Source organism: Populus trichocarpa, chromosome 1 (assembly GCF_000002775.5).
Source record: "Populus trichocarpa isolate Nisqually-1 chromosome 1, P.trichocarpa_v4.1, whole genome shotgun sequence".
Lineage (NCBI taxonomy): Eukaryota > Viridiplantae > Streptophyta > Magnoliopsida > Malpighiales > Salicaceae > Populus > Populus trichocarpa.
The window spans coordinates 11,002,682-11,028,324 of record NC_037285.2 but is presented as its reverse complement, the minus strand read 5'-3'; the positions used below and the strand labels follow the sequence as shown (position 1 = coordinate 11,028,324).

At 34.5% G+C, this 25,643-nt stretch overlaps 4 protein-coding genes across 7 annotated transcripts; 2 read left to right on the top strand and 2 right to left on the bottom strand.

Annotated features, from left to right (window-relative positions):
• Positions 1 to 1,964: 1,964 nt before the first annotated feature.
• On the top strand, positions 1,965 to 8,880 carry LOC7476791 (extra-large guanine nucleotide-binding protein 3). 3 transcript variants are annotated; one of them, XM_024587636.2, is made up of 9 exons: positions 1,965 to 2,146; positions 2,892 to 3,966; positions 4,095 to 4,232; positions 5,437 to 5,541; positions 5,634 to 5,813; positions 6,566 to 6,743; positions 7,080 to 7,327; positions 7,546 to 7,718; positions 8,135 to 8,880. In XM_024587636.2, exons 2-9 carry the CDS (start codon positions 2,998 to 3,000, stop codon positions 8,727 to 8,729), a joined length of 2,586 nt encoding a protein of 861 aa, XP_024443404.1. In that variant the 5' UTR covers positions 1,965 to 2,146; positions 2,892 to 2,997; the 3' UTR covers positions 8,730 to 8,880. The 3 variants fall into 3 exon arrangements, with proteins under 3 accessions (XP_024443404.1, XP_024443409.1, XP_052305986.1); XM_024587641.2 differs by having other exon boundaries at positions 2,749 to 3,966; XM_052450026.1 differs by lacking the exon at positions 1,965 to 2,146 and having other exon boundaries at positions 2,587 to 3,966.
• A 3,557-nt stretch (positions 8,881 to 12,437) lies between these two features.
• On the bottom strand, positions 12,438 to 17,102 carry LOC18094107 (26S proteasome non-ATPase regulatory subunit 13 homolog B). Its single transcript, XM_006368276.3, has 6 exons — positions 16,802 to 17,102; positions 15,411 to 15,857; positions 14,262 to 14,342; positions 13,960 to 14,156; positions 13,745 to 13,844; positions 12,438 to 12,928 (listed from the first exon to the last, which is right to left on the bottom strand). Exons 1-6 carry the CDS (start codon positions 16,949 to 16,951, stop codon positions 12,743 to 12,745), a joined length of 1,161 nt encoding a protein of 386 aa, XP_006368338.1. The 5' UTR covers positions 16,952 to 17,102; the 3' UTR covers positions 12,438 to 12,742.
• Positions 17,103 to 17,689: 587 nt separating this feature from the next.
• On the top strand, positions 17,690 to 18,755 carry LOC18094106 (uncharacterized). Of its 2 annotated transcripts, none has more exons than XM_052446017.1 (2): positions 17,690 to 18,007; positions 18,243 to 18,755. In XM_052446017.1, the coding sequence occupies exons 1-2, from the start codon at positions 17,917 to 17,919 to the stop codon at positions 18,527 to 18,529; spliced, it is 378 nt and encodes a 125-aa protein (XP_052301977.1). In that variant the 5' UTR covers positions 17,690 to 17,916; the 3' UTR covers positions 18,530 to 18,755. The 2 variants fall into 2 exon arrangements, with proteins under 2 accessions (XP_052301977.1, XP_006368337.2); XM_006368275.3 differs by having other exon boundaries at positions 17,691 to 18,007; positions 18,273 to 18,755.
• A 1,109-nt stretch (positions 18,756 to 19,864) lies between these two features.
• Positions 19,865 to 21,987, bottom strand: LOC18094105 (uncharacterized). Its single transcript, XM_006368274.3, has 3 exons — positions 21,615 to 21,987; positions 20,806 to 20,982; positions 19,865 to 20,342 (listed from the first exon to the last, which is right to left on the bottom strand). Exons 1-3 carry the CDS (start codon positions 21,678 to 21,680, stop codon positions 20,127 to 20,129), a joined length of 459 nt encoding a protein of 152 aa, XP_006368336.1. The 5' UTR covers positions 21,681 to 21,987; the 3' UTR covers positions 19,865 to 20,126.
• Positions 21,988 to 25,643: the final 3,656 nt, after the last annotated feature.

The window sequence follows — 25,643 nt, the reverse complement described above, 5'->3', positions numbered from 1 at the left end:
GGGGGATGAAATTAAAAAAAAAATTCATAATTTTTTTCAAATAAAACAAATAAAAATAAAAAAATGATAAAACATTTAGTCATTTCATTTTTTTTCAAAGTATTGTTCAAATAAAATAAAAGTTAAACATTTTTTTTAAGATTAATTTTTTTTAATGGAAAATAAATTTTGTTTTACCAATTTTTCTTAAGGTTACTAAACATTGAATCGAGGAGAAAATAATTTACAATAAAGTGTTTTCCTTTAAGACCCTGTTTGTTTCAAGAAAAATAATATTTTAAAAATTATTTTTCAAACTTTTTCATATTTGTTTACTATTTAGAAAAGTTAGTTAATGAAAAATAATTTTTAGTTAAAGAAAAATTTAGTTTGTTTTGAGAAAAATATTTTTCTTTTATTTTGGACATAATACACTTTCTAGAAGTTGTAAAAAATTCAAAAATATCATGTTATTTGTTAATTGTATTAAATTTTATTCTTGATCTTTTGATTTTTATATTTTTTTTTATTTTTTTTGTTCCTTAGAATTTGATTATTATATAAACTTTGGTCTCATTCTTTTAATTTTATTTATTTTATTTGAAAATTTTTATGAAATTGATATTTTTTTAATTTCATTATCTTTCAACTTTTTTATCTCTCAGATTTGGTTTTTATTTTTTCATTGCTATTTATTTATTTAAATAATTTATAAAATTGATTTTTTTTCCTCAATTTCATTCTCCTTAAACTTTTTTATTTATCGAATTTGATATTCGTTCTTTTAATAAACTTTAAAAAAAAACTATTTTTCAACTAATTTTTCATGATATAATTAAATATTAATAAATATTTTTCAATTTATTTTTCATAAAATTATAAAACATAAAAAAACAAACTATTTTTTACAAATTAAATTTTATAAAAATCATTAATTATAAAATAAAAATTACTTTCCACAAATAAATTATACCGAATAAACAGGGCTAAAATAATCTTCCATTTTAAGAACCGGCACGCCGAGACAAGCAATTATAGCAGTTAAAGAGAGAAAGAAAAGCAATAGCAGGAGAGTCAAAGAATCCCATATCTGGGCACGTACTTACCACGCAGCTTTCTTTATTTGACACTAAACCAGCACCCAGCCAACCCGATGATCTCCCACGCGCGCGGACACCAGTTCAAACACAAAAGAAAAACAATAGTAATTATATCTTTGTCGTGGCTTCCCCTCCTCCAACACTCGCTGACTATAGCACGTGTACCCACACGCCCACGAGCTCACCACTGCGTGTCCTCATGAGGACAAAAACTACATTGCAGAAGAGCCAAGGAAAATGGACAAAAGATTATGATTGGTCCTTGAGCATCAGTGTTTATTTGAAATAAGTCCTGTACTTTATTTTTCTCTCAAATTGCATCATTTACTTTTAATTTATCAATGTTTTAGCACTTCCATCCACTTTCACGGGTGCCCCTGGAAATAAATGAAAATTAGAGGACGATGAAGTATTTGATAATTGTTGACCAGTTTCGACAACAAATAAATAAATCCATTCGTTTCTGTATTTTTTATTGTGATACCGGTTATTTTTTAAAATATTTTTTATTTGAAAAATAAATTAAAATAATATATTTTTTATTTTTAAAATTTATTTTTGACACCAACACATCAAAATAATTTAAAATCATAAGAAATTAATTTAAAATAAAAAAATAATTTCAAAACAAAAATAAACATACCCTAAATAGCTTACATAAGGAGGTCGTAGTTTCAACTGAATTGGATGCATAAAGTTCAATTTCACAAGAAAATGAAGCAGAGAAGTTGATTTGACCAACTATCAATAATTGAAGGACTAAGCAAATCATATTATCCTATACAAAACACAAAACCAAAATTATTTATGGGCCCTACTTTTCTTCTCTGGGACCCACATTCTCCATCTTCTCTCTCTGCCTGTAGCTTTCACCACACCATCACTGGTGTGTGACTCTCTGATTAAAAATGGAGCCCTATAAAACTTAAAGCTCTTCACGCTTTTTTGGGTTCTCAAAGCATGTTAGTAGTAGAAGCAGAAGTAGAATAGTGGGTTGAAAAGTTAAATACCTTCTTCTCTTCCTTAGATTTTTCTCAAGCTCTCTCTCATTCTGTCCCTTTCTTCAGGTATCTCTCTCTCTCTCTCTAAAGTTTCTACTTTACTCTCTCTGCTCTGTTACTTTAGAAACGTGAAAGTTTATGCTCAAAAGGGCATTTATGAAGTTCCCTTTTTTGGATTCCTTGCTTGGCTGGTTTTTCTTTTCTTTTGTACTGAATTAGTCTTTGGTTTGTAAAGTTCTTAGGGTTTTAATTAGTAGTTGACAATGTGAACTTTGATTTTTATAACTTTGGACTTAGTACAAATGGTTTTTGTTTTTTTGATAAATTTAAAGCTTGAAGACAAACGGGTAATTCCAGTTTCGCTATTTGATTTTGACTGTAACTTGATTTGATTTAATTTGGGATTTTGTTGTTTTTGTTGAAAGCTCATGCTTTGACTCTAAAAGTGCTGATGTTGGATACGTTTCAGTTTGAATGTTTCTTTTTTGAATGTGACATGATTTCAGCTCAGATGGCATTTGCTTAAATTGGTTGTGCTTGCTATGGTTGAATTTGGGTTCATGTTGATTTGAATTTTGATCAATTCTTGATCAGTTAGTGATTTATTCGTTAAAATATGAGTACTTCAAAAGTTTGACCTGGGTGGGGTATACGACTGTTGATTGCAGCTTCTTTGTTGATTATTTCTGGTTTTGATTTCAAGTCCTCATCAAGGGTATCACTTACAATCTGTCATTCAACTTTGTTTGGTGGTTGTTTTCTGTGGATCTTTTGGTGGCTGCAACATAATTGGTGTGCTTGTTAATGTCAGATCCACAGAGTTACGATTTTTTAATTTGGATACGAGTGATTCTTGAGAAGTTATTACTTGATATTGGAGGTGAATTTTATAGTTATTCAGTATCATAGTTGAAGAAATGGAGCAAAGAAAGGGAGAAAGCTGGAAGGAATTGGTGAGAAAGATGGTTCCTCCTGGAGTTCCTCTCCCTGAAGATGAGACCAAGCTTGATTATTCTATAGCCATGGTGTATGATGGCCCACCAGTCTCTTATGATGTCCCTGAAGTTGAACCTCTTGATGTAAGTTCTCACATGATCCCGACTGCTGAACCACTTTCAGAGTCACAAAGACTAGTTTCAAATCTAGGTCTTCCAGTAACTGAACCAATACCTTTGCCAGTGTCTCGTATAGCTGGTGTTGCTGGTTCACCTAATCAAACTCCCAGAGTATCAGCAAGCTCAGAGTCAGTAGTCTCTGTCTTGCTAAACCCTGACTTTTCTTCCGCTTCAGCTTCAGCTTCTCCAGGGTCAGTCCACAATTCTCTTAGTCATCCTCCAAAACAAATGGCTAATGAAGTAAAGAGAGTGCCAGTTGTTACATTTAACACTGTTGATAGATCTGAGAGGAAAGATGTTGATGTAGAGAAGCCTGTATATCCAGATTACATTGGGTTTTCTAAGGAAAAGAAGAAGCAAAAAAGTAGGGTTTGTTACAGGTGTGGAAAGTGGAGGTGGGAAACCAAGGAATCATGCCTGGTTTGTGATGCTAAGTATTGCAGCAATTGTGTGCTTCGGGCTATGGGATCAATGCCTGAAGGACGCAAGTGTGTGATATGCATTGGTCAACCAATTGACGAATCAAAGAGGTCAAAGCTGGGCAAACATTCAAGGGTGTTATCACGACTGCTAAGTCCTTTGGAAGTCAAGCAAATTATGAAAGCAGAGAAAGAATGCTCTGCTAATCAACTTCGGCCAGAGCAGCTGATTGTGAATGGACATCCTTTGAAGCCAGAAGAGATGGCAGAATTACTTGGATGCCCTTTACCTCCACGGAAATTGAAACCTGGTAGATTTTGGTATGATAAGGAATCTGGTCTTTGGGGAAAGGTGAGTTGATATTCAAGATTTCAAATTAAAATATCTCAATCAGGTCTCTTTCTACTTGGCCTTGCAGAAAAATTTCAAATTCCTTCCGGTCCAGCATGGATTAGAAGTCTTTACTTGCTATTTTGCAGGAGGGAGAAAAACCAGATAGAATCATTAGTTCAAACTTAAATTTCACCGGGAAACTCAGCCATGATGCAAGCAATGGTCGCACGGAGGTTTACATCAATGGTCGGGAAATTACCAAACTTGAACTGAGGGTTCTAAAAGTAAGTTCTTTTCCAGTTAATTCTTGTACTAGTGAGTGATGCCAGCAGCAATATTTAGATTCTTGCTAGGTAAATGTAAAATAGCTACTAGGTTGTTTGGATCCCCTGTCACTACATTCCATTTAGGATTAGGAATAGGCGTAATCGGAACTTTTTTTACATATATATCTCTCCTTATTTGGGACCCTTTTCCCTATTCTATTCACCCTTTTTGGCTTCTATTGAATCAAGAAATAGGTTTGATTGTCCATGCATTATGCTAAACGTTTTAGAGTTGTCAGTATTAAATATCATTTAGGTTTGCTGTTTCTTATCCCAATTTTTCTTGTTTAGTTAACAAAGTAATAGGATTTATTGAGTTTTATTGTGTAGTTAATAAATAGTATTTGTTAGGCCCTTCCATTAAAATTATTTGAAGCACGTTTTTCTATTTAAATTGCTGGCTACAAATGCTTGGGAGGGAACTTTCTGAGTTTAAGTTTGTATCAATTCCCCAATTTTTCATTGGGATATTGGACAGTGCCTTATGTTTGTTTATTGCTGACATTTTCACTTGCTCTCAGCATTGATCTAACACCGGAAAAAAGATGAGCAGGGTTTGGTAGGTTGTAGTGGGAAAAAGTAGATGTGTTAGAATGACAATGTCTTATTAACTCTCACAACGATTGTATTTCCCCTTTCGAAGTGGTCGAAAGCTCTGTTCCTGGGGGTGAGGACTGCAATGCTCTAGTAAGAATAAGCTATAGTCACATTAGGGAATCTAAGTGTAAAGATAGAAAATCTCTAAATAGAGGTTAGGGAAGCAAGTAAATTGGTGAAAACTATTAAGTGTGTAATGGTGAGATAGCAGCTATGCATGCAGACACACCAACATGCTTCATGCTAGTTGAGTTCAGCTTGGTCACAGCTTAGCTATGGTGCCCAATTTCGGTCATAGCTGGAGAATAGCTTAACCTCGTGTCTGTGTCAGGCTTGTGAGTGTTTAATAGTTTATTATTGATGTTGCGCAACAATAATATTTTTCATATCAGTGCTCTTGTGACATAAAACAATAGCTAGTCCGAGTTTTTGGATTGGTCCACCTTACTGAGTAAATGTATCAAGTTTCCATGTCAGTCTCTTTGGTATTGTGTATTGTATGTGCTTTCAGTCACTTTTTGGTCATGTCCTGTGCAATTGCTAACCTGGTTTCCGAATGTTTTAGCTGGCGAAGGTGCAGTGTCCACGTGATACTCATTTTTGGGTCTATGATGATGGTCGTTACGAAGAGGAAGGTCAGAATAATATCAGGGGGAATATTTGGGAGAAGGTATATGCTGCAAACTCCTTATTAGAAGTTCACAGCCAGTATAAGATCATAGGTCCTGTATGAAACACTTGGATTTGCTCTTTGCTAGACAGGCATCAACAAGGATTGTTTGTACACTTTTCTCTTTGCCTGTGCCCCATGGTCAACCTCATGGACAGAGAGATGAGGCCAGCAATTACACCACTGTTCCAAATTATCTAGAGCATAAAAAAGTACAGAAACTACTTCTACTTGGGATTCAAGGCTCTGGAACCAGCACTATCTTCAAGCAGGTATGGCCTTTCCATTTGGTGCTTTGATTAGCTATGGTCTAGATCAGTCAAATGTGGAATTTTCATCCCACGCTTGAAACAGATCTTAAACCCCCTATAGCTTGGGCAGTTTCTGCCTGTCCAATTAAGAATTCATTGTTAGAGCATTGGCACTTGGAAAATATGAGCGGTTATGAGTTGGTTAAGCTTTCTGAAATAACAATTTTCCTGTATCTGTGTTCAAATTTCCATCTTGATGGTGGTTATTTTGAGGTTCTTGTTCATGTTGTATGGAATAATTATCCAAATGATTAGTTATATTTTTTGTTTGTTAGCGTCAACATGTCCAATTAGCCACTTCATTTTGATAATTTGTTTCTTACTCAATGTCAAACTTGGTGGAGTAGTAAGTTCATTGGTTGCAATGAATGCTGTATTTACCTTGTTCAAATTTTAGCCATTTACTGAATTGTATTTAAACTATCCATTATTAGTCAGCTTCAAGTGGTGCGAACAAAACTTTATACCAACTATATCTCATAAGATAGTGTGAAGAACTTGAGATATTATGGGCTTGATGCATGTAAGATTAAGATCAGACTTTCTCTGTTGCACTTTTCAATAGAAGTACAACTCAGCCTGAATTTGAAAAGCTGTGGTGACTAGTTTTCTAGACATGTTTTCCTCACCACTGAAGCCCCTTGCTAGAACTTGAAATTCTTTTTATGGCTTCTGATACTGTTTTTAATGTGCATTATGCATTTCTGAAACAGGCCAAATTTTTGTATGGTAGCAAGTTCACCGCAGAAGAACTGCAAGATATCAAGTTGATGATCCAGAGCAATATGTACAGATATCTTAGCATTTTGCTTGATGGGCGGGAACGCTTTGAGGAGGAGGCAGTCTCCAGGATGAAGGCACTTGGTTTCGAAGACCGAAACTCTGAAGCGGGTAATATCTTCATTTCTGTTTTTTCTTTTCTTGCATTAAAATTCTTGAGATGGCGTAGCACCTCATTTATCCTCTTCAAGTCATGTCTTGACTATGAAGCATTTGGAGGTTGTGATTTGGGTGCACGCTAGTTAACATCTCTGACAAGTTAGGGCAATTTCCAGAAATCTCGACATTTTTTAGGAATTTATTAGGAAACGGTTCTCAATGGGGTTATGATATTTTTTCCTTTTTTTTTAGGCGGGTGGAACTTGGAAGGAAGATAATTGAGTGCATTTTTTTCAACTATTAGAGTGAACCTCTAAAACTTCAATTAATCTGATGCTATCTTTTCAGGTGGAGATGTTGACCACAGTGAAACTAATCAGTGTATCTATTCGATCAACCCGAGGTTGAAGCATTTCTCTGACTGGTTACTGGATATTATAGCGACTGGAGATTTGGATGCTTTCTTCCCTGCAGCAACACGTGAGTATGCTCCATTAGTTGAGGAGGTGTGGAGAGATCCTGCCACACAGGAAACATATAGAAGAAAAAACGAGCTTCACTTCCTTCCAGATGTTGCTGAATACTTCTTGAGTCGGGTATTGTTCTGAATTTCACATTAGTTGCTTGTATATGAATAGCAGTTGTAATATGCCATTTTCCTATTTCTGAATTCTTTCCAATCACCAAGTTTTCCATTCTGATATTGTGGTAGTCTTTCATTTAATGGATGTCTCTTGCATGGTTTAATCCTAGATAAACTTAATTATCATTATGGTCATTGAAGGGCTGTATCATATGGTATTTTTTCTTTCAGGCTGTCGAGATCTCAAGCAATGAATATGAACCTTCTGAACGTGATATTCTCTATGCAGAAGGGGTCACCCAAGGGAATGGTTTGGCTTTCATAGAATTCTCCCTTGATGATCGCAGTCCAATGTCTGAAACATACACAGATAATCTGGATGCTCCACCCCCACCCCTGACCAGGTAAATTTCCTATTTTCTGCATAATCCCCTGAAATATGCCTACTATAGAACCAAACAGAAAAAGAAAAAAAAATCTTTACAACTTTACTAGAGGCATTGACATTGCGAGCACCCTAGCTCAGAATCTTTTTTCGATTGAAAGGCAGCATGCCTTCCATGAAAAACTAACACATTTTCATTATAACTGACCTGGTGTGGCAGTGCACATCTATGGCCAGAATCCCCCCCCCCCCAAAATAAAAGACATCAAAACTGCATTCAGCAGATTCTTATCGTGAAATATTGGGATCTTGATTTTTTGTACACAAACACACACTTCATGTTCATGGCATTTGAACCTGAAAATTGGTTCTCTTTTATGTCTTGTCATGTTGGCAGGATTCGAGTACTCATGCCTGCAATTTTTTTTTTTTCAGATATCAGTTGATTAGAGTAAATGCAAAGGGGATGAATGATGGGTGCAAATGGGTGGAAATGTTTGAAGACGTGCAAGCCGTTGTGTTCTGTGTAGCCCTTAGTGACTATGATCAGATGTGGTTCTCACCAGAGAGCAGTGGTAGTGGATCTCTACTTCAGAACAAGATGATGCAATGCAAGGAGCTATTTGAGACAATGATTAGGCACCCTTGCTTTAAGGATACACCCTTTGTGCTGATACTTAACAAGTATGATATCTTTGAAGAAAAGGTTAATCGGGTGCATTTAAGTGCTTGTGAGTGGTTTAATGACTTCAGTCCGGTGCAACCTCACCACAACAACCAATCACTTGCTCACCAGGCTTACTACTATGTTGCGATGAAGTTTAAAGATCTCTATGCTTCCATCACAGGCCGTAAACTATTTGTATGGCAAACTAGGGCAAGGGACCGAGTGACTATTGATGAGGCATTCAAGTACACAAGGGAGGTTCTCAGGTGGGATGAGGAGAAAGAGGATAATTACTATGGTGTAGCTGAGGATTCATTCTACAGTACTGACATGAGCTCCTCACCATTTGTCAGGCAAGAGTGATGCTTTTGATTTCTTTTTATTTCCGTTATAGATGAAGAAAAAGTGTAAAAAAAAAAAAAGAAGAGGTTCCTATCCTTACGAATAAGGACTGACTGATCAATTTTTATTGATGATATGGTGAGGTATTTCAAGTGGGATCTGTTTGCGCGTTTATGGAAGGTGCTTGTGATAACAATGTGCTTTCAGAGTCCTGCATGCAATCCTCCCCATGATTGATAAGTTAGGTTAAATGTTGAATTGTCTTTAAATTGGTGTGAAGATGCGTGTTGAAGCCACCTGTGCATGCTACGCTCGGGTGGGGGTGGGGGTGGGGGTGGTGGGGGTGGTGGTGGAAGAAGAAGAAGAAGAAGAAGAAGAAAGAAAAAAGAGGTGGAAAATGGAAAGTAGGGGTGTGCATTTCCGGTTCGGTCCGGTTTTGAGCCAAAATAAATAACCAAACCGAAATTATTATTTTTTAAGTTTTTAAACCGAACCGAACCGAAAACCGGTTCGAACCGATCATATTCGGTTCGGTTTTTTTTCCTTCCAAACTGTTTAAACCGATTCGTCTTATTTCTATTTTCATAGTTTTGTGCCTATTTTCTGAGAAATCTTAGCTTTGATAATATCCAGAAATCGAACATCAGCGTTCTTTTTGTTAGATCCTTGCTCAAAAATTAATCTCTGCACAAAAGATACACAAACTAAAAGGAAAGAAAAGAAGCCATTTGACTGGAAAAAAAAAAATATATGAATTATTCAAATGTAAAACCAGAATGAGAGGAAACCAATTGCAAATTTTTACACAGATCCACACCATCTGTTGAGCGTGTGGTGTTTTTATACTTGGTTTCTTCAATAAATAACCAAACCCGATGTCCAATCTTCTACTGGTTTGACATAACAATCTTCTCACAAGACCAACATCAAGAAATCAAAGAAAAACCTTTTACTGGTTTCACATAACAATCTTCTTCAGTTACATGGGTATGAAAAATGACATAACAATTACAATGTTAAAAGCAAAAGTAAAAGTAAAGAAAGACGTGCCTCAACTAAAAGAATTAAAATCAAAAGTGAAGAAATGTGTGATAAGAAGACAGATGAGCATGAAGCAATAGGAGCCTAACAATTATGGGATGTGGATTGTGAAGTACAGAGGAAAATCAAAGAGAAGAGAAAGTGAGAGACGCTGAGAGCAAAATGAGGGGCGGCTGTCTGGAGAGAAAGTTACTTTAGGTTTAGGGTTACAAAAAAATGTCTTATTTATACTTGTTTTTTTTAAGTGTTGGTTTGGGTGAACCGGTTCGGTTCGGTTCAATCGGTTTCAGACTTTAAAAACCGAAACCGAACCGAACCGGATTTTTTTTGTGGTTTTTTAATCGGTTAATTCGGTTTTTTTTTTCGGTTCGGTTTTTTTGGTTGTTTTTTTTTCGGTTTTTTCAGTTTTTTTGATTTTTCGGTTTTTTTGCTCACCCCTAATGGAAAGTATACGTAAGCCAATATGCTCTTCTCCATTGTATTTCCCATGCTAGAAAAGAAAAGGGAAAAAAGAACCCGGTTCAGCTCAAGTCTTTCTATTTGAGGGAAGGACTCCTTCATGTGTCTGTCAAGATCCGACTCTGATGAAGTGAATAAACTGCTTGCTGAGCTTTGGACCTTCAAATTGGGCAATAAGCACGTAAATTTTAAAAAATAAAAAGATTTGGGAAAATAATATATTTTTATTTGTCACGGTTCAAAGTTATTAAATATTTCATTTCTAATATTTCTAAATCATGACAATTAATTGATGTCATGGTTAAACAATAAAATATTATGGTTTTTAAGCGTGATATTAATTAATTGTTGTTTTGACATTAATAATCCCAAATAATAATCCTGTTAAAGGTGTTGGCTTTTATCCAATTTACTTAAATTTTTTATCAAAGCTTAAGCTTGTTGCGGAAGATGTTTTAATGCAGCCACAAGGCCCCCAACAACACGGATTAGAAGAGTGTATTTTATATTGTGGTAATTTTTAAGTTTTGAGTTGTAGTTTGAAAAAAATTGTTTTATAAAAAGTATTTTTTGTTGAGCTTAGTTTGGTATTTATACATGTTTGGTTAAAATTGTGGTTAAAATTGAGGTTGAACAAAAAGTAGTTTAATGTGTTTGGTTAAAAATGCTTTTCAAATTAAGGTTATAAAATAACTAAAAAATGTATATATTAATATTGATGGTTTTTAATTTAAATATTGTAGATTTAACTACTGTTATTACATCTTGAAATAAATAAGCTATTTACAATTTTATCACATACGAAATTCATCCGACAAAGACTATAGTTTTCATGATTTTTGAGCATGCAACAAAATCAGGTAAAATATCATCAGGAACAAAATTGGGATTATGATCAAATTCTGCAAATGGTACGCTATCATGCGATCTCCTTCTAATTTATGTAATGCCATTGAATAATGTTAAACACTAGTTTTTTTTGAATAAAATACAATTAAAAAAAATTGGATTTTTTTTACTGGATCGAACTCGGTCCAATACATTTAGGTTCAGACTGGACCTGGTCCGACCATGAACAGTGGAGATGTTATACACTGTTCATGTGAGCTGTGCAAGTGAATGTCACTCTGTTCACTTTTGTAAAGTGAACGGTGCAGAGTGAAATTCACTCTGCACTTCCCATGAAACAGCTTGGAGTTGCTTTTAATTCACCTAGGTTTTCAACGCAAAATTAATTAGGGTTCACAAATAGTAAATAATATTTTATATTTTACCAAACATGTATTTTCTGTGGTTTACTTTAAAAACAGAAGTAATAACAAAAACAAACACCCTCGAAGATATAGCCACGTGTTGTATCAACAAAATAGATTAGAAGTCTAGAACATTAAAAAATATATATATATATAAAATCATTGATGAAAAGAATTATTTTAATGGCTAGCATCCTAGAAAACTTCTTGGGGGAGTACGTGAGTGTTACAATTTCACATTAACTTATCACGAGATTTACTAAATATTGCTTTTCTAAAGTGTTATAATTATCTTGCCTAGCACCATTTAATAAAAATTGAGCTTTACAAATGCAACAAGGTAAAAATTGATTGTGTGGCCAAAACTTTTTCAAATTAATTATTTTTGAGATAATTTGTTTGAAACTTGAAATTCCGTCGAGAGATTGCTATTGATCGCTCCTTTAGTCCCATCCCAGTGAAAACTTAGTTTTTTTTTTTTTTGTTTAAAAAAAGAAGTAAAAGACAACATTAGACCGAAGAAAACTGGAAAGACGTTTGTTTCTGGGGAAAAAAGAGTCGAGAGTTGTTTGCAAGAAAAGGCTGGCCAAGGACAGCCCCCGAGGTAGCAAGGAACAAAAGACTGCATGGGGTTTTATCACACGGCACCAAGTTTTCTTGACGCGCCCCCCCCCCCCATCAACCATGACTCTCAACGGATCGGGATTCAGTTGAGACTAGAACCAAACATTATGGCAATGTTTCTAAAACGCCGCCATTCGCACCCTTGACCTAAAATTGGCTGGGTTCATTGCCGGATAAGGAAGAGACCCACATGCCAGGAACAGCAATCAACATGAAATAAGTCAATCAGCAGTGCACAGGAGGCATTAGTGAATGATTGCCAGAAGAATCCACTTACGAGAGGATCGCACCTTGGGAATATTAATGTAAACATACCAAAACATAGTCTATTAAGTGACAACCATTCTAAGAGTAGAAAGAAAGAATGTTCTTCTGATTCACCATATCTCTTGGCAGACCCCACCTTATATAAGCCACAAATCCTAAGTGAAGAATTACACAGGCTGCTCCTTTAAGAAAAAAAATAAAAAATAAAATTGACGTTTCACGAAAAAGGATTCTGGAATATGAAAGGGAAGCATACAAAGTTTGCCTTGACTGCCCATGAGACTTGCTGCTAGTCTCTCCACTTAGCCACCCATCATTATTCGCCTTTTGGTTTGCGAAATTGTTACAGTAGGCAGAAAGGAAATCAAGAACCAGATGATGGGGAAAAAATCATGATGCAACCAGATCAGGTGTTTCAGCCTCAACCGATAACAAAGCAGTGTGCACTTTATCCAACCAATTGTCCAGTCGATCTCGCAAGGATTTGATCTGTGGAATCCCCAGAACTCTTGGCTGTACCCACGAAACGTGCACTGTTCCTTCAACTTGATCAATTATACCCTCAATAAGGTGGACCTGTTGCCAAGATCACAGCATTTGCTTTACATAATTCAAACACAATAGAAAGTGCACAGAGAAGCGAATGGAATTACCATATTTGAGCTAATGCAGTTCTAGATCTTGGTAATGTCATAATTGAACAATTTCAGGCCTTAAGAATGTTTTTAAGTTAATGCATCAATAGCTACTGAAAATCAATACAAATTACATAGAAACAATTCAGTAAAAAGGATTCCAAGTACACTATAATCTTTTGGCTTCTTTTAAGAGCACATAACACAACCCAGTCTTTTGCTTCAAGGTAAAAAAAGCTTGAAAAATACAAGTTTCATTTGTCTTGGCCAAATTGCAGCGGTTAAACAAATGCAGAAAAGTTCTTATTTCCAACACGTAAAGTGCATTCAGAAGGTGCAGATGACCATGATCTTCATGGAGCACGAAGCACCGAAAAACATGCACTAATTGCCCCCCCCCCCCTCTAGTTCTTTTGAACCAGGAAGAAGGGATGATGTTTCAGAACCATGTGCTTCACTTCAATTATGTGCATGCTCACTTTTGTACAAGCCTCCAAAACAATTTAAGAGTTTGAAGTGTTCCCTTAACATTTAGTAACATGTTTTCAACCAGGCATGTCCCCAATAAACATGTATGAAAATGAGCTTAACATTTTTTTGCCCTCCATAGATCTAAAAACTATTTGAAAAAAATTATTTATGTAAACTGTACAGGTTTTCACTGAAAATATTGCCAATGGACCTTACTAAGGAAACACAAGTTTATGTATCTCATCCAAGTTCCAACATAAATGCTGGTAGAGGAAGTCGGACTTACAGAAAGGCTCTTCATGAGAAGATGCTCCACGTCCTCAATGGAAAGCTTAGTGCGCTCAGCAATAACTTTTAATGGAATAGTTCGATCTTCAGAAGGCCGGCTGTAAGGAAGCATATCCAAGTTCAGCCAGCAATAATCTTATACATGCAGTGCATGATTTGCTAAAATTTAGCCATCAAACCACAAGTGAAAAGATATTACAAATGCACATGTACCTAAAGATAATTTCCATCAGGCAGAGAATATTAATCTTTTCTAATAGCTTTGGCTCATTCTGAACTAATGCTGGCTGGGCCTTCAGGGGAGCATTGTGTACACGGCACAATTCTTGATAACGAACTAAGTCACCAGAGTTAAATGCCTGGAGAATGTAGTACAGCCACTCAACCTGAGTTCCCAGAAGGCTCTTTATCTGTAAAGCAAAATATATGTTCATCATCCCAAACCCACAATGTAGAGTAGAAAGCTACACAGATATATGAAGAGAGGAAAGGAGCAGTCATGAAGATATTCTTACTATAGGATGCGCAAGCAACTCTCCAAAGTTGTAGATGTTATCACCCAAAAGTGCAGAAAGAGAGAGATCAAATGCCAAATCCTAAAGTACAAGATAAAGAAAATAAATAAGAAGGTGAACGTGAACACCATATCATAATTGATTGTGCAAGGCACAAAATATATACAAAGTAAAAGCCTATAAAGCACTCAACCAATGAAATTATTCTGTTTTTTAACTCTTTCCTTAATGAAAATAAATTATCAGTGTCAGTAACTGCAACAACCAATCCCAGTAACCTATTATTTACTACACTGAATGCTCATAATTTCCTATTCCAGCAAAAACATCATCAGTAAATTCAATTCTTATTCCAAACGGACAAATAATAACTTACAAATCAATTAAAACTAGAGCTTCAGAAATCATGATTCTAGAGATTAATTGATGTTTAAACATGACAAAATTCAATGCTTTTGAAGATTAATTATCATCCATCTTAAAGCTCGTAGTGTCAAAAACTACAAAACTCTAGTAAGAATTAACCCTAACCCAGGAGTCATTAACAATCCTCCCAATGCCTGGGGTATTGTCAAAAATAAGTTAAATTCATTTCTACTTGATGTGATGCCGCCAGTCTTTCCGTTCACCGCTTATATTAAGCCGGTGATTCCAGTCCGTCTTGGATGGAACTCCCACCTAAAAAGTCCTTAGTCTCTTGTCGAACTTAATTCAAAATAATTATATTGCCATTACTTTTAACACGTCCAAGTTAGCAGGAGATAGCAAAACAAGAAAAACCCAAACTGCTCAGATAAGCACCCAGGCCCATAAAAGCACAACCAAGCTTCACCGCTTGAACTTTGATCACATCATAATATTTTCTTCACGGAGGATGCCGATACAAAAATGGTATGAAAGATTCGAGAGACTGATTCCCAACAGAAATCAGCAAGACCACAATTTAAAGATTCCATTGGCATGGGATAATAGAAAGAAATGATTGCTACGGGAAACCAATGATATACAAATCTGGTATTAATTCCATGCATATCACTAAAGCTAGCATGCCAGAAGAAACTGAGGACATAGAGCACAGATATAATGTTAGAAGGCCATGTCTCCATCAGTCTTTTGTAACTAATTTTTGAGACGTTGATAATCACATACCAGCTTAAATGAATCTGAGAGGGACTCCACTGATGTATATGCCAGATAAAGAAGAGCACTTTTATAGAACTCAGAAAATTCCTGACGATGTTTATAGTATTGAGATGAAACCCAATAATAACTGGCATACACAGACGGATCAATATCAGTCATACTGTCAAGGGTACTCTTTCCATCTTCTAAAAGCCTTTTGCACTCCTTTTGATCCCCCTGCTCAAGCTTGAATATGGCTATTTGCATCTTAATGTAAAGGACTGGTTCTTCTATACGCTGTTCTCTAGTTGCTCGAAGCTTTTCAATCACCCCTTCAAGATAGCTAATGGCAGCATCTTTCTCTGTATACTGCCGAGAAACTATAACAGCAAAGTGTGCAAGCTTGAGAAGGTTGATCTTTGTCTCAAAGTCGGTGATAAAATTATGATACAACTGTATAAGAGCATCCCCAGCCTGGAATTTAACAGACAAATATAAAAACACAAAATATAAGTATCTGATTCACATAAGCTAACAAATCCAAAGAAAATTATTTTAATATAAGTGACATAGTGAATAAGAAGCACTTGTTAAAATTGGGAAGGGGTAACAAGGATGAGAATGAGAGAGGAAAAGAAGTGTGTGTGAGTGTGACCAAGCGCATAAACTTCAGGGTATTTGACAGGTTGCTAACTGTGTCTTAGTTGAAGAGCAACCATGAACATATCAAAATCTACTAGAAGTCAGTAAAAATTAGCAAAATAAAACAGAAAGATATCATGCATACAAAATTTAAGAGCCAAAATCATTGTGTGCTTTGACATATATGAGTTCAAACCTACAAAGACAATCACATTTGGTAGCAGATCTTAGTGCTAAACCTATTTCAACAAGCATAAGAAATTTGTTCAGTAAATCAGATTGTCTGCAAGTATTAGCAACCCCCAGTTCTGGATTGCCAAGTGCATCAACAAGCCCCCATCAACGCAACCATTTTCAATTACTTAAATTAGGCAAGAATTGAACACAGAAACCAAAATGAGAAACACTTAGATTCAAATCTCACTTCATTTCCCCAAATTATCAAAAAGGTAACAGCACCAAATAAAATCAAAACTCAAGCGCACAAACAGACACACGTAGGAACCCTAATTTACCGGTCAATACCATAAATCTCCTCATTACCAAATGCAACGACTTCTAGTATCTCTAAAAACCCTAATTATACCACAAAACCCTTAAACCCCCAAATTCTCCAAACCCAAGACAGAATTTCCAAAGAAACTAACCCAAGAGATCCACAAAGAAACCCTAACATCCAGAATCATGCAATCAAGCACATAAACAGTGAACACATGCAAATATACGTAGAGAGAGAGAGACGAGAAATAAGCAAGATAAAGAGTTGAGAGTCAGACCTGAAAGACTGCGAGAGCGACAAACTGTTCGAGTTTGAGAGTGAGTTGGTGCCAGAGCTTCTTCTGGTACAGATCTGCGAGTGAGTTGTACCATTCGTCAAGTTCTGGATGCGCGTTGCGCAGTGTCTCCAAGTACTGTAGAGCGGCCATGGCGCCGATTTAGAGTGAGAGAGAGAGAGAGTTTCTTTTTGTGTGTTTTTGAGCTTCCAAGGAATTTTTAATAATTTGTTTGTGATACGTCTCACTTGTATTTTCTCTGTGAGTTAAGAGTGGGTTTTGTATTGTTTGTCTGGCTTCAGCTCAAAGAAAAGAAAAGGAAAAGAAAAAGAAAAGAATATAGTGGAATATTTGGGTCGGATTGGATTGGGTTTTTGTGGGCTGTCTTTACTCTTCAATACGAAGCCCAGTCCATAAATAAAATACATTATATTCGTTCTTTTTTTTTTAATCGTTGGGACTTGGGAATATATATATATATATATATATATATATATAAGAGCGTGTTGGAAGTAAGTTTTGATTATTTTAAATTAATTGTTTTTAGGTATTTTTAAATTGTGTTGATATGTTAAAGTTAAAAATAAATTTTAAAAAATAAAAAATATTATTTTAATATATTTTATAACAAAAAAACATTTTAAAAAGTAATATTTACACATTTCTAAATAGAGCTATTTGATTAAAATTAATTATTTTAAAAAATAATTAAATACCATCTATATTTATATTTTATCTGATATAAGTTTTTTCCTCCATCCTTTAAAATTACCACTGGCTAATAATTTATTATATATTTTAAATTGAATCGAAAATGAAACTCAATTGATTCTTATATCCTCTCTCTTTTAAGGGTCTCAGTTTCAAGTCTTTTCTTTACAATCCCAAAAAAAAAAAAAAAAAAAAACTTTACCTTTGTAGTGGTCAATATTCAATCGCATTGAGCAAAAATGGCGATTCTTGATCACAAATTTGGCAGCAATTGGTCAAAATCTGCCAGAAGTTAATGGAGATTTTGCGCAATTGAACCTAAGAAGCGAAAAGAACTCCGGAAAAGGCAGCAAGCCATTTTCAATTCAAAGAAGGAGTGTTGAGGAGGTGATCCATTCAAGGTCGGGATGATTTTTGAAAAGGAGGAGGTATTGGAAGATGGGAGCGGAAGGGTTATTGAAGTTGTTTATGCTCTCCTCCATCTTAGCCATGCACCTGGTAGGCCTTAACAATGATTTCTCAGATGACCTTTATGTTTATTTAATTATTCAATTTCCTGTTTTGGTGAAGAGTCTTCAAGCAGAATAATAACAAGAAGAAATAAACCAAACCCACTTGCAAAAACCAACTAAAACCATGATAATCCCCACAACTAATCAGTATGTATGGAATGCAAGGTCAGATATTTTCTATGTAACTTCCAAGCAACGCAAAGTTAATAATCCCTTTAGAGGTTCTTTATCAACCCCACTCTCCTTCCCAGGCCAGAAAGGCATCAACCAAGAGAACACGATGGTGCTGGTTAAGGCGATGCTCAAATACCTTGTTCTTTTCCTCGTTCTTTTCACCTCATCAGTATCAGTTCATTCGGTTGCTGGTGAAGCTGTCGGAAAAAACAATGTTGCAAAATCATACCGGTCATGGCGGAGAATAAATCACGGTAGTGCTCGTGGTCCTCGGAAGCACCTTGTCAACCCAACGGTGGAGCATCCATTTGAAGTTCCCGAGTTGCCTGTATAGCGTTCTTTGTTTTTCTACCCCTTTTTCTAGTTTGTCTTGACATGTCTTCTTCTCCTTCTTCCTCCTCCTCTCTAATTTCTTGCTTATTTCTTGATGTCTATGTATGCTTCTGTGGCTCTGGTATCATCTAATTCTGCACTCCTTTAAGGGGTACTTGTAATGTATCAACTATTGTGATCAGTTTTCTGAATTCACTCGTAACAGTTAAGAGAGATTGGCTTTTATATGAGTGGTCCCAGGTGGAAGTTTTATGTAAAAATTAAAAAACTTCAACAGCTCCATATTGTCTGTGTTTTCCATTTAGCTCTTCCGGTTAGCAGATGACTATGGCCGAGTGACGGCATTCTAAAAGAAGGAACTTGACGTTCATTTTGATCTTCTAGCAGCATTATAGCCTTGTCTTCTTACTGGGATTTTCAACTCATTTTTCCCGAGGAACGCTTAGCAAGCTATTTCTTTTGATTTCTACCTGGGTTTAAGGCACCGTTTCAAGCCGTTATAGAACTAACCAGATGACAAACCAAACTGAGTGCCTAATCATTCCATCCCTCTTTTCCTTTTGAATGTTAACAGCTAATATTGACCACTAAAACATCGATTAACAATGATTTGCACAACAAATGTCTAGTTGGGAAGTATCTAATAAAGAATCACGTGCTGTGTATAGCATGAAAAATTGGTGGAAGGAGACAGCCAAAAACATCACCAACTGGTGATGAATGCTCTTCGTTCTCGATATTTCATGCTATTAGAATGTACCTTTTGATAAATTACCAGTCACAGCTGTATTGGGATCCATCCTACAAAACCATTCTACAAACACTATAGAGGTGCAGTGGGTAAAAGGATACAGCCATCGTACCAAATCGGCACCATCACTGCTGAATCCTAGTCGGCATGACCACATATATGCAAGGGCTATCTACAAGTAACAAACAATCACCGTAAACAAGGAAAGTGCTGCCCTGACTCAAACTAGTATGGATCCTGGATACTCGTAGGTCCAAAATCGTGTTAAAAAATCCTAGACCCTCAGGATTCATCCTTAGGTTGTCATCAACATCAAGGAAACGAGTGGATTGAACCACAAACATTATGTTTTGGATGACAAGAAAACACAGTAAGTAGCAGGCTGGCAGTTTGAAAGAAGTATGAAGCGCATTCTGAATTCCTACCAAATCTACATGTCCTTATCCAGAATCTGTTGTGCTAACCAAAATGTACATGTAATACAATAATGATCTCGAGAAGGGTGGAAATGATGACACCAACAGCAGGTGGGAGCTGGAAACTCCATTGTCAAGTAGTGTATGAGCACTGACTATTTCCATAATCTGCGATAAATGACTATATCTATCAAATTTCAAGAATGTTTTTGCGCTCAACATTGATTTGTTACATATACATAGAAAAGGTGTAATGTTGCTATGGTTCATTGGTAATTACATATACTCCAATAAACTTATGCTGAAAAAACAGGGGAGTGGGAAAGAAAGGAAAAAAAAAACGAAGAAGGAGAAGGAGAAGGAGAAGATGACAACAAATTTTGTATGGAACTATGCAAAGCTGCATTCCAATTAGAAATCGGTACCAGGTTTTAGACCCCAGATGCATTACACTCTTCAAGTAGTTTTAGTAAATTATGCTCGGGGGCACTGATAGAAGGCAGTATCAGTCGATTGGACTGGTTAGGCCGCGGTCGTGGCCTCGACTCAACATTTTCAGATTCAAGAGCCCCGCCTTCTTTCATGACTGGCAAATCACCTCTTCTATGCACAGTTGCGGATACTCGTTCCTTCCATAATCTTCCATCCTAAATAGAGAAACTTGAAATTAGAATCTCAAAACCCTTAAAAGTGTTGAATAAAACAAATATATTTCTGAAATAAAACGACGGAGATCTTATTTAGCTGCAGCAAATTCATCCACAAAAATCTAAACCCAAAAAAGAAAAAAAAAATCATACAGAACCCACTCCCACAGTTCAAAACCATGCCATAATTCTCATACAAGCCAAGTGATTTTTTGTAACAATAATCAAATCTTCTTCAGAAATTTGGGCTAAAAACCATTATGGCCTCATCACAATGATTGGGGTATATAAGTTAGGAACTTGCAATGTAACCTAACAAAACCTTCCCCAACTCGAAAAATCTTATTCAACTTTGCACCAATCTGCAAACCTAGAACAATTCAAACAACGATAGGAAAAAGAAAATTGACACCAGTTGGTAATACAACTCAAAATTCAGAAACAAAACAAGAATCAAGCTTACATTAAGAATTGAAGGTTCAGGTAGTGGGCACTGAATTGGTTGATCATTGTCGAGAGGCTCAATCGGATGCTCGACTGGCTTAAACTCTACCGCTACTTCAATTCCATGAGGAGCAGCAGCAACGACAGCAGCTGCCCCAGTAACATCTGCATTTGGGGGCAATACTTCTCTCTCATCCTGCAGCCCATCAAGTCACTAACTACATCAAACTTGTACAATTTGACAAAAAGTGCCAAAAAAAATTGTAAACGCAGATAAAAACACCAGAACGCATAAGGGAAATGCAAAACATAAAAGAAAGAAAGGAACTAGCATCGAGAAAAAAGAAAAAAGCAACACACTGTACCGATTGCTATGTGAAGACACTCTAAAAAATTGACTTATTTAAGGATCAAACAGTGACTGAAATTTGATGAAAATAGTCCAAGATCAGGTAATCAAGATAAAAATAACATCAACAAGGCAAATAATCATATTCACTAAAACAAAGGATATCAGTATAAATTAAGCCAACATCAAAATAACCGATAAAGCTAGAGAAAGTAATCACAATTTGAAGAACAATTAAAATCCAGCTTGACAAAATACAGAACCAAATGACAAAGTCAACCAATATAAGAAACCAATTTCCAATTTTCTAAAGTAAAGCACTACCATAAAATCAAGGAACCTTAACAAGCTACATGGCTTTTAAGCATAGTAGTACTAATAAATAAATAAATAAAATCCAAATAAGAAACAAAGCAAGAAAATCTCTTCAAATAATATTAGATAGAAAGAAGAGCACAAAAACAAGAGGGTGTTCTTACAAGGGCACTTTGGGTTCTTCTATGGCCACCTCTACCAACAGAAAATCTTGAGAAAATACCCACCATTCTGTATCCACACAACACAACTGTTTATTTAACACGAAGGGTGTTCAAATCTCAGGTTTTCTTTGCCCAACAATAGATCATTCTATTTCTCTATATCCAAACAAAAAAAACAAAAGGTACACAAAACTATAATATCATGCGGCTGTTTTCAATGTGCAATGAATAATGTTATCTCACTACAGCTCACCCTCTCTCTCTCTAAAACAAAGGAGAGGAGGTGATAAGGTTGCTTGGCGTAATGGGTTTTGTCTGTTTTTCGGATTCCTTGTGTCTTTCTGTAGTAAAACTGTAAGCTTTGGAGTCAGTAGAGTAAAATTTAATTTAAAAGAATAAAAAAAAAAGAGGAGAAATAATAAATGAGAGGCGATTGGTTGGGAGGCATCTGTGCATGTGTGTGTTGTCCACTGACTTTCGGCCCACCCACAGCCTTAGTTTGTTAGGAAGTGACCTCACGCACCACCTAGAGAGGCTGAAATTTAACCAATACAAGCAACTATTTACGTCGATTGTCAACTCTTCACGTGTAAATGGAAATTTTCATTTCCTCTCTTGTCGTTATTAGTTTGGATTTAGAATTAGAGTGTTGGCAAAGGATACGCTGTCGTTCGGATATTTTTTCCTAGCGTCGCACGAAGCATTCATTCATGAGTAACTAATATTTTTCCGAATAGAAAAGAAATTTAAATAAGGCAGAAGTTGATTTAATATAATTTGGTTAATTTGATAGCTCTAAAAGTAATTTGGATGATGGGTAAAAATATAATATGATTAAAAAATAATTCAATACAACATGATTTTTTAAAAAATATTAAGACAGCAACATATTAAATCGATTGAGGTTAACCTTTTAAATTTGTGACTCGAGTAATAAGACATTAATTCATATAAAAACAAATAAAAATAAATTATGAATTTTAATTCTTGAAATGAAGAAATTGAAAAAAAATAAAAAAATGAACAAGAAAACAACTCAAGATAACCTACAAAATCCACGACCTGAATCATGAGACCATAATAATCTAATAAACAAAATAAATTATGGAGTCTTATTTTTAATTAATCTAATTTTAAACAATGAAATTGAAAAAAAAATCAATTTAAAAAAATAACACAAAAATAAATCGAGTCAACCCGGGTTAATCCACCAAACTCATATCCAAGTTATAAGACTGAGATAACCTCATAGAAAGTAAATCTAAAAAATAACACGAGTCAACCTGGGCTAATTTGTCAATTATGCGACCCGGGTAATGAGATTATGATGACCTCGTATAAAGCAAATCAAACAAATCATGAATCTCAATTCTTAACAAACTCATTTTTGAATGATAAAATTGGAAAAAATTAATCTAAAAAAAAACACAATAAAATGACATGAGTCTACCCGGTTTAACTCGCAACACATGTGACCCGAGTCATAAGACCGGGATAACCTTATAAAAAACAAACCGAAACAAATGATAGAGTTTAATTCCTAATCAACCCAACATTGAAGATGTCGAATGATGAAACTAAAAAAATACTAAGTAAAAAAAAATCGAGTCAATTGGTGAACTTGTCAAACTTATAACATGGGTCACAAAACTGAGATAACCACGTAGAAATTAATTCACAATAAATTATAAAACTCAATTTTTAATAAATTTAAATGTTGAATGATGAAATTAAAGAGAAATATAAATTAAAAAAAAACAAAAAAATTATTACAATAAATATTATTTTGTAAGGTGGTGCAAAATAAAAACAACATCTCTTTTAATTTTTGTTAATGGCAAGAAAGACTATAAGAAATAAATTTCTTGTTAGTGTGGTGGATAGACTATATGAATCAAATTAAAAATTATTTTTAAATGCATAAAAAAATGCTAGTATTATTATTATTATTTTTTAGTTTGGAGAAGTCTTTTTAGTAATTATATCTTAATGAATAATTATTATTGTTAATAAAAAATATTTTTTGTTTTTATATAAAACTCATATAAAATATAAATTGAAAAAAGAAGAAAAATCAAACTAATTTCTTCAAAGTACTATGCGAATAAAAATAATGTAAAAAGATCACTATCTAAAAACAAAGTTGATTTAAATTGTGTTTTTTATATTAAAAAAGAGAGAGAGGGGACGTAAAATCAATGTTTAAATAAAAACAATTAATAAAAAGAAATAAAAAACAAAAAGGTCAAATGTTAATGAGCCAAGCCCACGTGCCTAACCCCACTCAATAAGTCAGTGCAATCCCAAGTCTAGAAGCCCAGGGTCACACCAATTTTTTTTTTTTCTTTTGTTTTTTCCTCAAGCGTGGGGCAACTCGTGGCCTGCTCTTACATTTTCTTCTTTATTTTTAAAGAGGATGGCAGGTCACAAGCAATTTATCACCATTGATTTTTTTTCGATGACTTCTGATGATAATAAAAAAATTAGAGTTGTTGTTTTTCGATCTTAAAAATCTAATTTTTAGTTTTTTATTACTTGAAAATATCTTTAAAATACAATTTAAACCTTAAAAAACTACTAACAACCCTAAAACACTCTAAAAAATTAAAAATCAATCAAATAGAAAAACTATGTGGAACCGATCTATTTTCTCCACCATGTTCAGAGAGAAAATTCACCTCAATTGAACTTCTATTAAAAAAACAAATCCATTAATACTAAGAGTCTGTTTATTTTCGTGGTTGTTTTTGCTTTTGAAGCAAACCACGGAAGCAAACGTTTGGTAACGAATAAAACTCTATTCACTGTTCATGGGTCCTGTTATTTTTTGCGTTGAAAATGTAGGATCATTGAAAGCAGCACATTGCTGCTTTCTGCCGTGGAGAGTGACTCCACTGTTCACGTGAACAATGAAGAATATCTCTACTGTTCCAGTCGGACCAGGTTCGGTCTGAAGCTAAATACATTGATCCGGGTCCGATCCAATAAAATAAAATAAATTAAATTAAATTAAATTTTATTTTTATTTTTAATTGTGTTTTATTCGAAAAACTAGTGTTTAAAATTATTTAATGACATTTCATAAATTAGACAGAGATCGCTTGATGATGTAGCATTTGTAGAATTTGATCGCAATCCCAATTTTGTTCCTGATTATATTTTACCTGATGTTGTTGCGCGCTTAAGAAACCAAGGAAAATTGTAGCATTTGTCGGATGTATTTTATATGTGATAGAATTGTAGATAATTTAATGGAACAATAAAAAATATTTTATATAAAATATTATTTATTTCATGATGTAATAGCAGTAGTTAAATCTATAATATTTAAATAAAAAACCATAAATAACAATATATATTTTTTAAAATTATTTTATAACCTCAATTTGAAAAGCGTTCTTAACAAACACATTAAACTATTTTTTGTTTAACCTCAATTTCAACAACAATTTTAACTAAACATATATAAAGACCAAACCAACCTCAACCAAAAGTACTTTTTATAAAACAATTTTTTTCAAACCACAATCATAAAAGTTACCATAATACCAAAGATCCTCTATTTTCGTGATCGAAATTTAAATAACGGATAACTTTCTCTCTTATTTATTATTTTTCAACGAATTCCTCTTTCATTTTTTAAACACAAGAACTGAATAAATAAATAAAATAAATTTTTTAACCAAAATTAAAATTTTAAAAACTTTTCAAGTGGCCAAGCATTTTCTCATTCTGGTTATCTCTTTTTTAATTTTATTTTTCTATTATAATATATACTTTATCCCATGAAATTAGATCATAAAATAATTAAATAAAAAAATTGAGAAAAAATAATAATAAAAAAAGCTGGGGAGAATCTTCATTGTTGATAACAATAGTGAACCAATCCCGTTTATTTTAATATATTTAGTAATTATCTAGAATCTAACAGGAAAATATTTAATTTTGATTTCTAAAAACTGATGCAAGAATATCCAGCGTTTTGAATATCTAGAATCTAATAGATTATTTAATTTTAATTTTTAAAAG

What these genes read in the sequence shown, in the direction of transcription:
- LOC7476791 (XM_024587636.2), top strand. Translation starts at nt 2,998, where the DNA reads ATGGAGCAAAGAAAGGGAGAAAGCTGGAAGGAATTGGTGAGAAAGATG. An exon ending in AATCTGGTCTTTGGGGAAAG is followed by an intron (nt 3,967 to 4,094) that starts GTGAGTTGATAT and finishes GCTATTTTGCAG; the next exon opens with GAGGGAGAAAAACCAGATAG. An exon ending in CTGAATACTTCTTGAGTCGG is followed by an intron (nt 7,328 to 7,545) that starts GTATTGTTCTGA and finishes TTTTTCTTTCAG; the next exon opens with GCTGTCGAGATCTCAAGCAA.
- LOC18094107 (XM_006368276.3), bottom strand. Translation starts at nt 16,951, where the DNA reads ATGGCCGCTCTACAGTACTTGGAGACACTGCGCAACGCGCATCCAGAA. An exon ending in TCTCAGATTCATTTAAGCTG is followed by an intron (nt 14,343 to 15,410) that starts GTATGTGATTAT and finishes CTTGTACTTTAG; the next exon opens with GATTTGGCATTTGATCTCTC. An exon ending in AGTTGCTTGCGCATCCTATA is followed by an intron (nt 14,157 to 14,261) that starts GTAAGAATATCT and finishes TTTGCTTTACAG; the next exon opens with ATAAAGAGCCTTCTGGGAAC.
- LOC18094105 (XM_006368274.3), bottom strand. Translation starts at nt 21,680, where the DNA reads ATGGTGGGTATTTTCTCAAGATTTTCTGTTGGTAGAGGTGGCCATAGA. An exon ending in GAAGAACCCAAAGTGCCCTT is followed by an intron (nt 20,983 to 21,614) that starts GTAAGAACACCC and finishes GATGGGCTGCAG; the next exon opens with GATGAGAGAGAAGTATTGCC. An exon ending in CTGAACCTTCAATTCTTAAT is followed by an intron (nt 20,343 to 20,805) that starts GTAAGCTTGATT and finishes TTCTCTATTTAG; the next exon opens with GATGGAAGATTATGGAAGGA.
- LOC18094106 (XM_052446017.1), top strand. Translation starts at nt 17,917, where the DNA reads ATGATTTTTGAAAAGGAGGAGGTATTGGAAGATGGGAGCGGAAGGGTT. An exon ending in CCATCTTAGCCATGCACCTG is followed by an intron (nt 18,008 to 18,242) that starts GTAGGCCTTAAC and finishes ATCCCTTTAGAG; the next exon opens with GTTCTTTATCAACCCCACTC.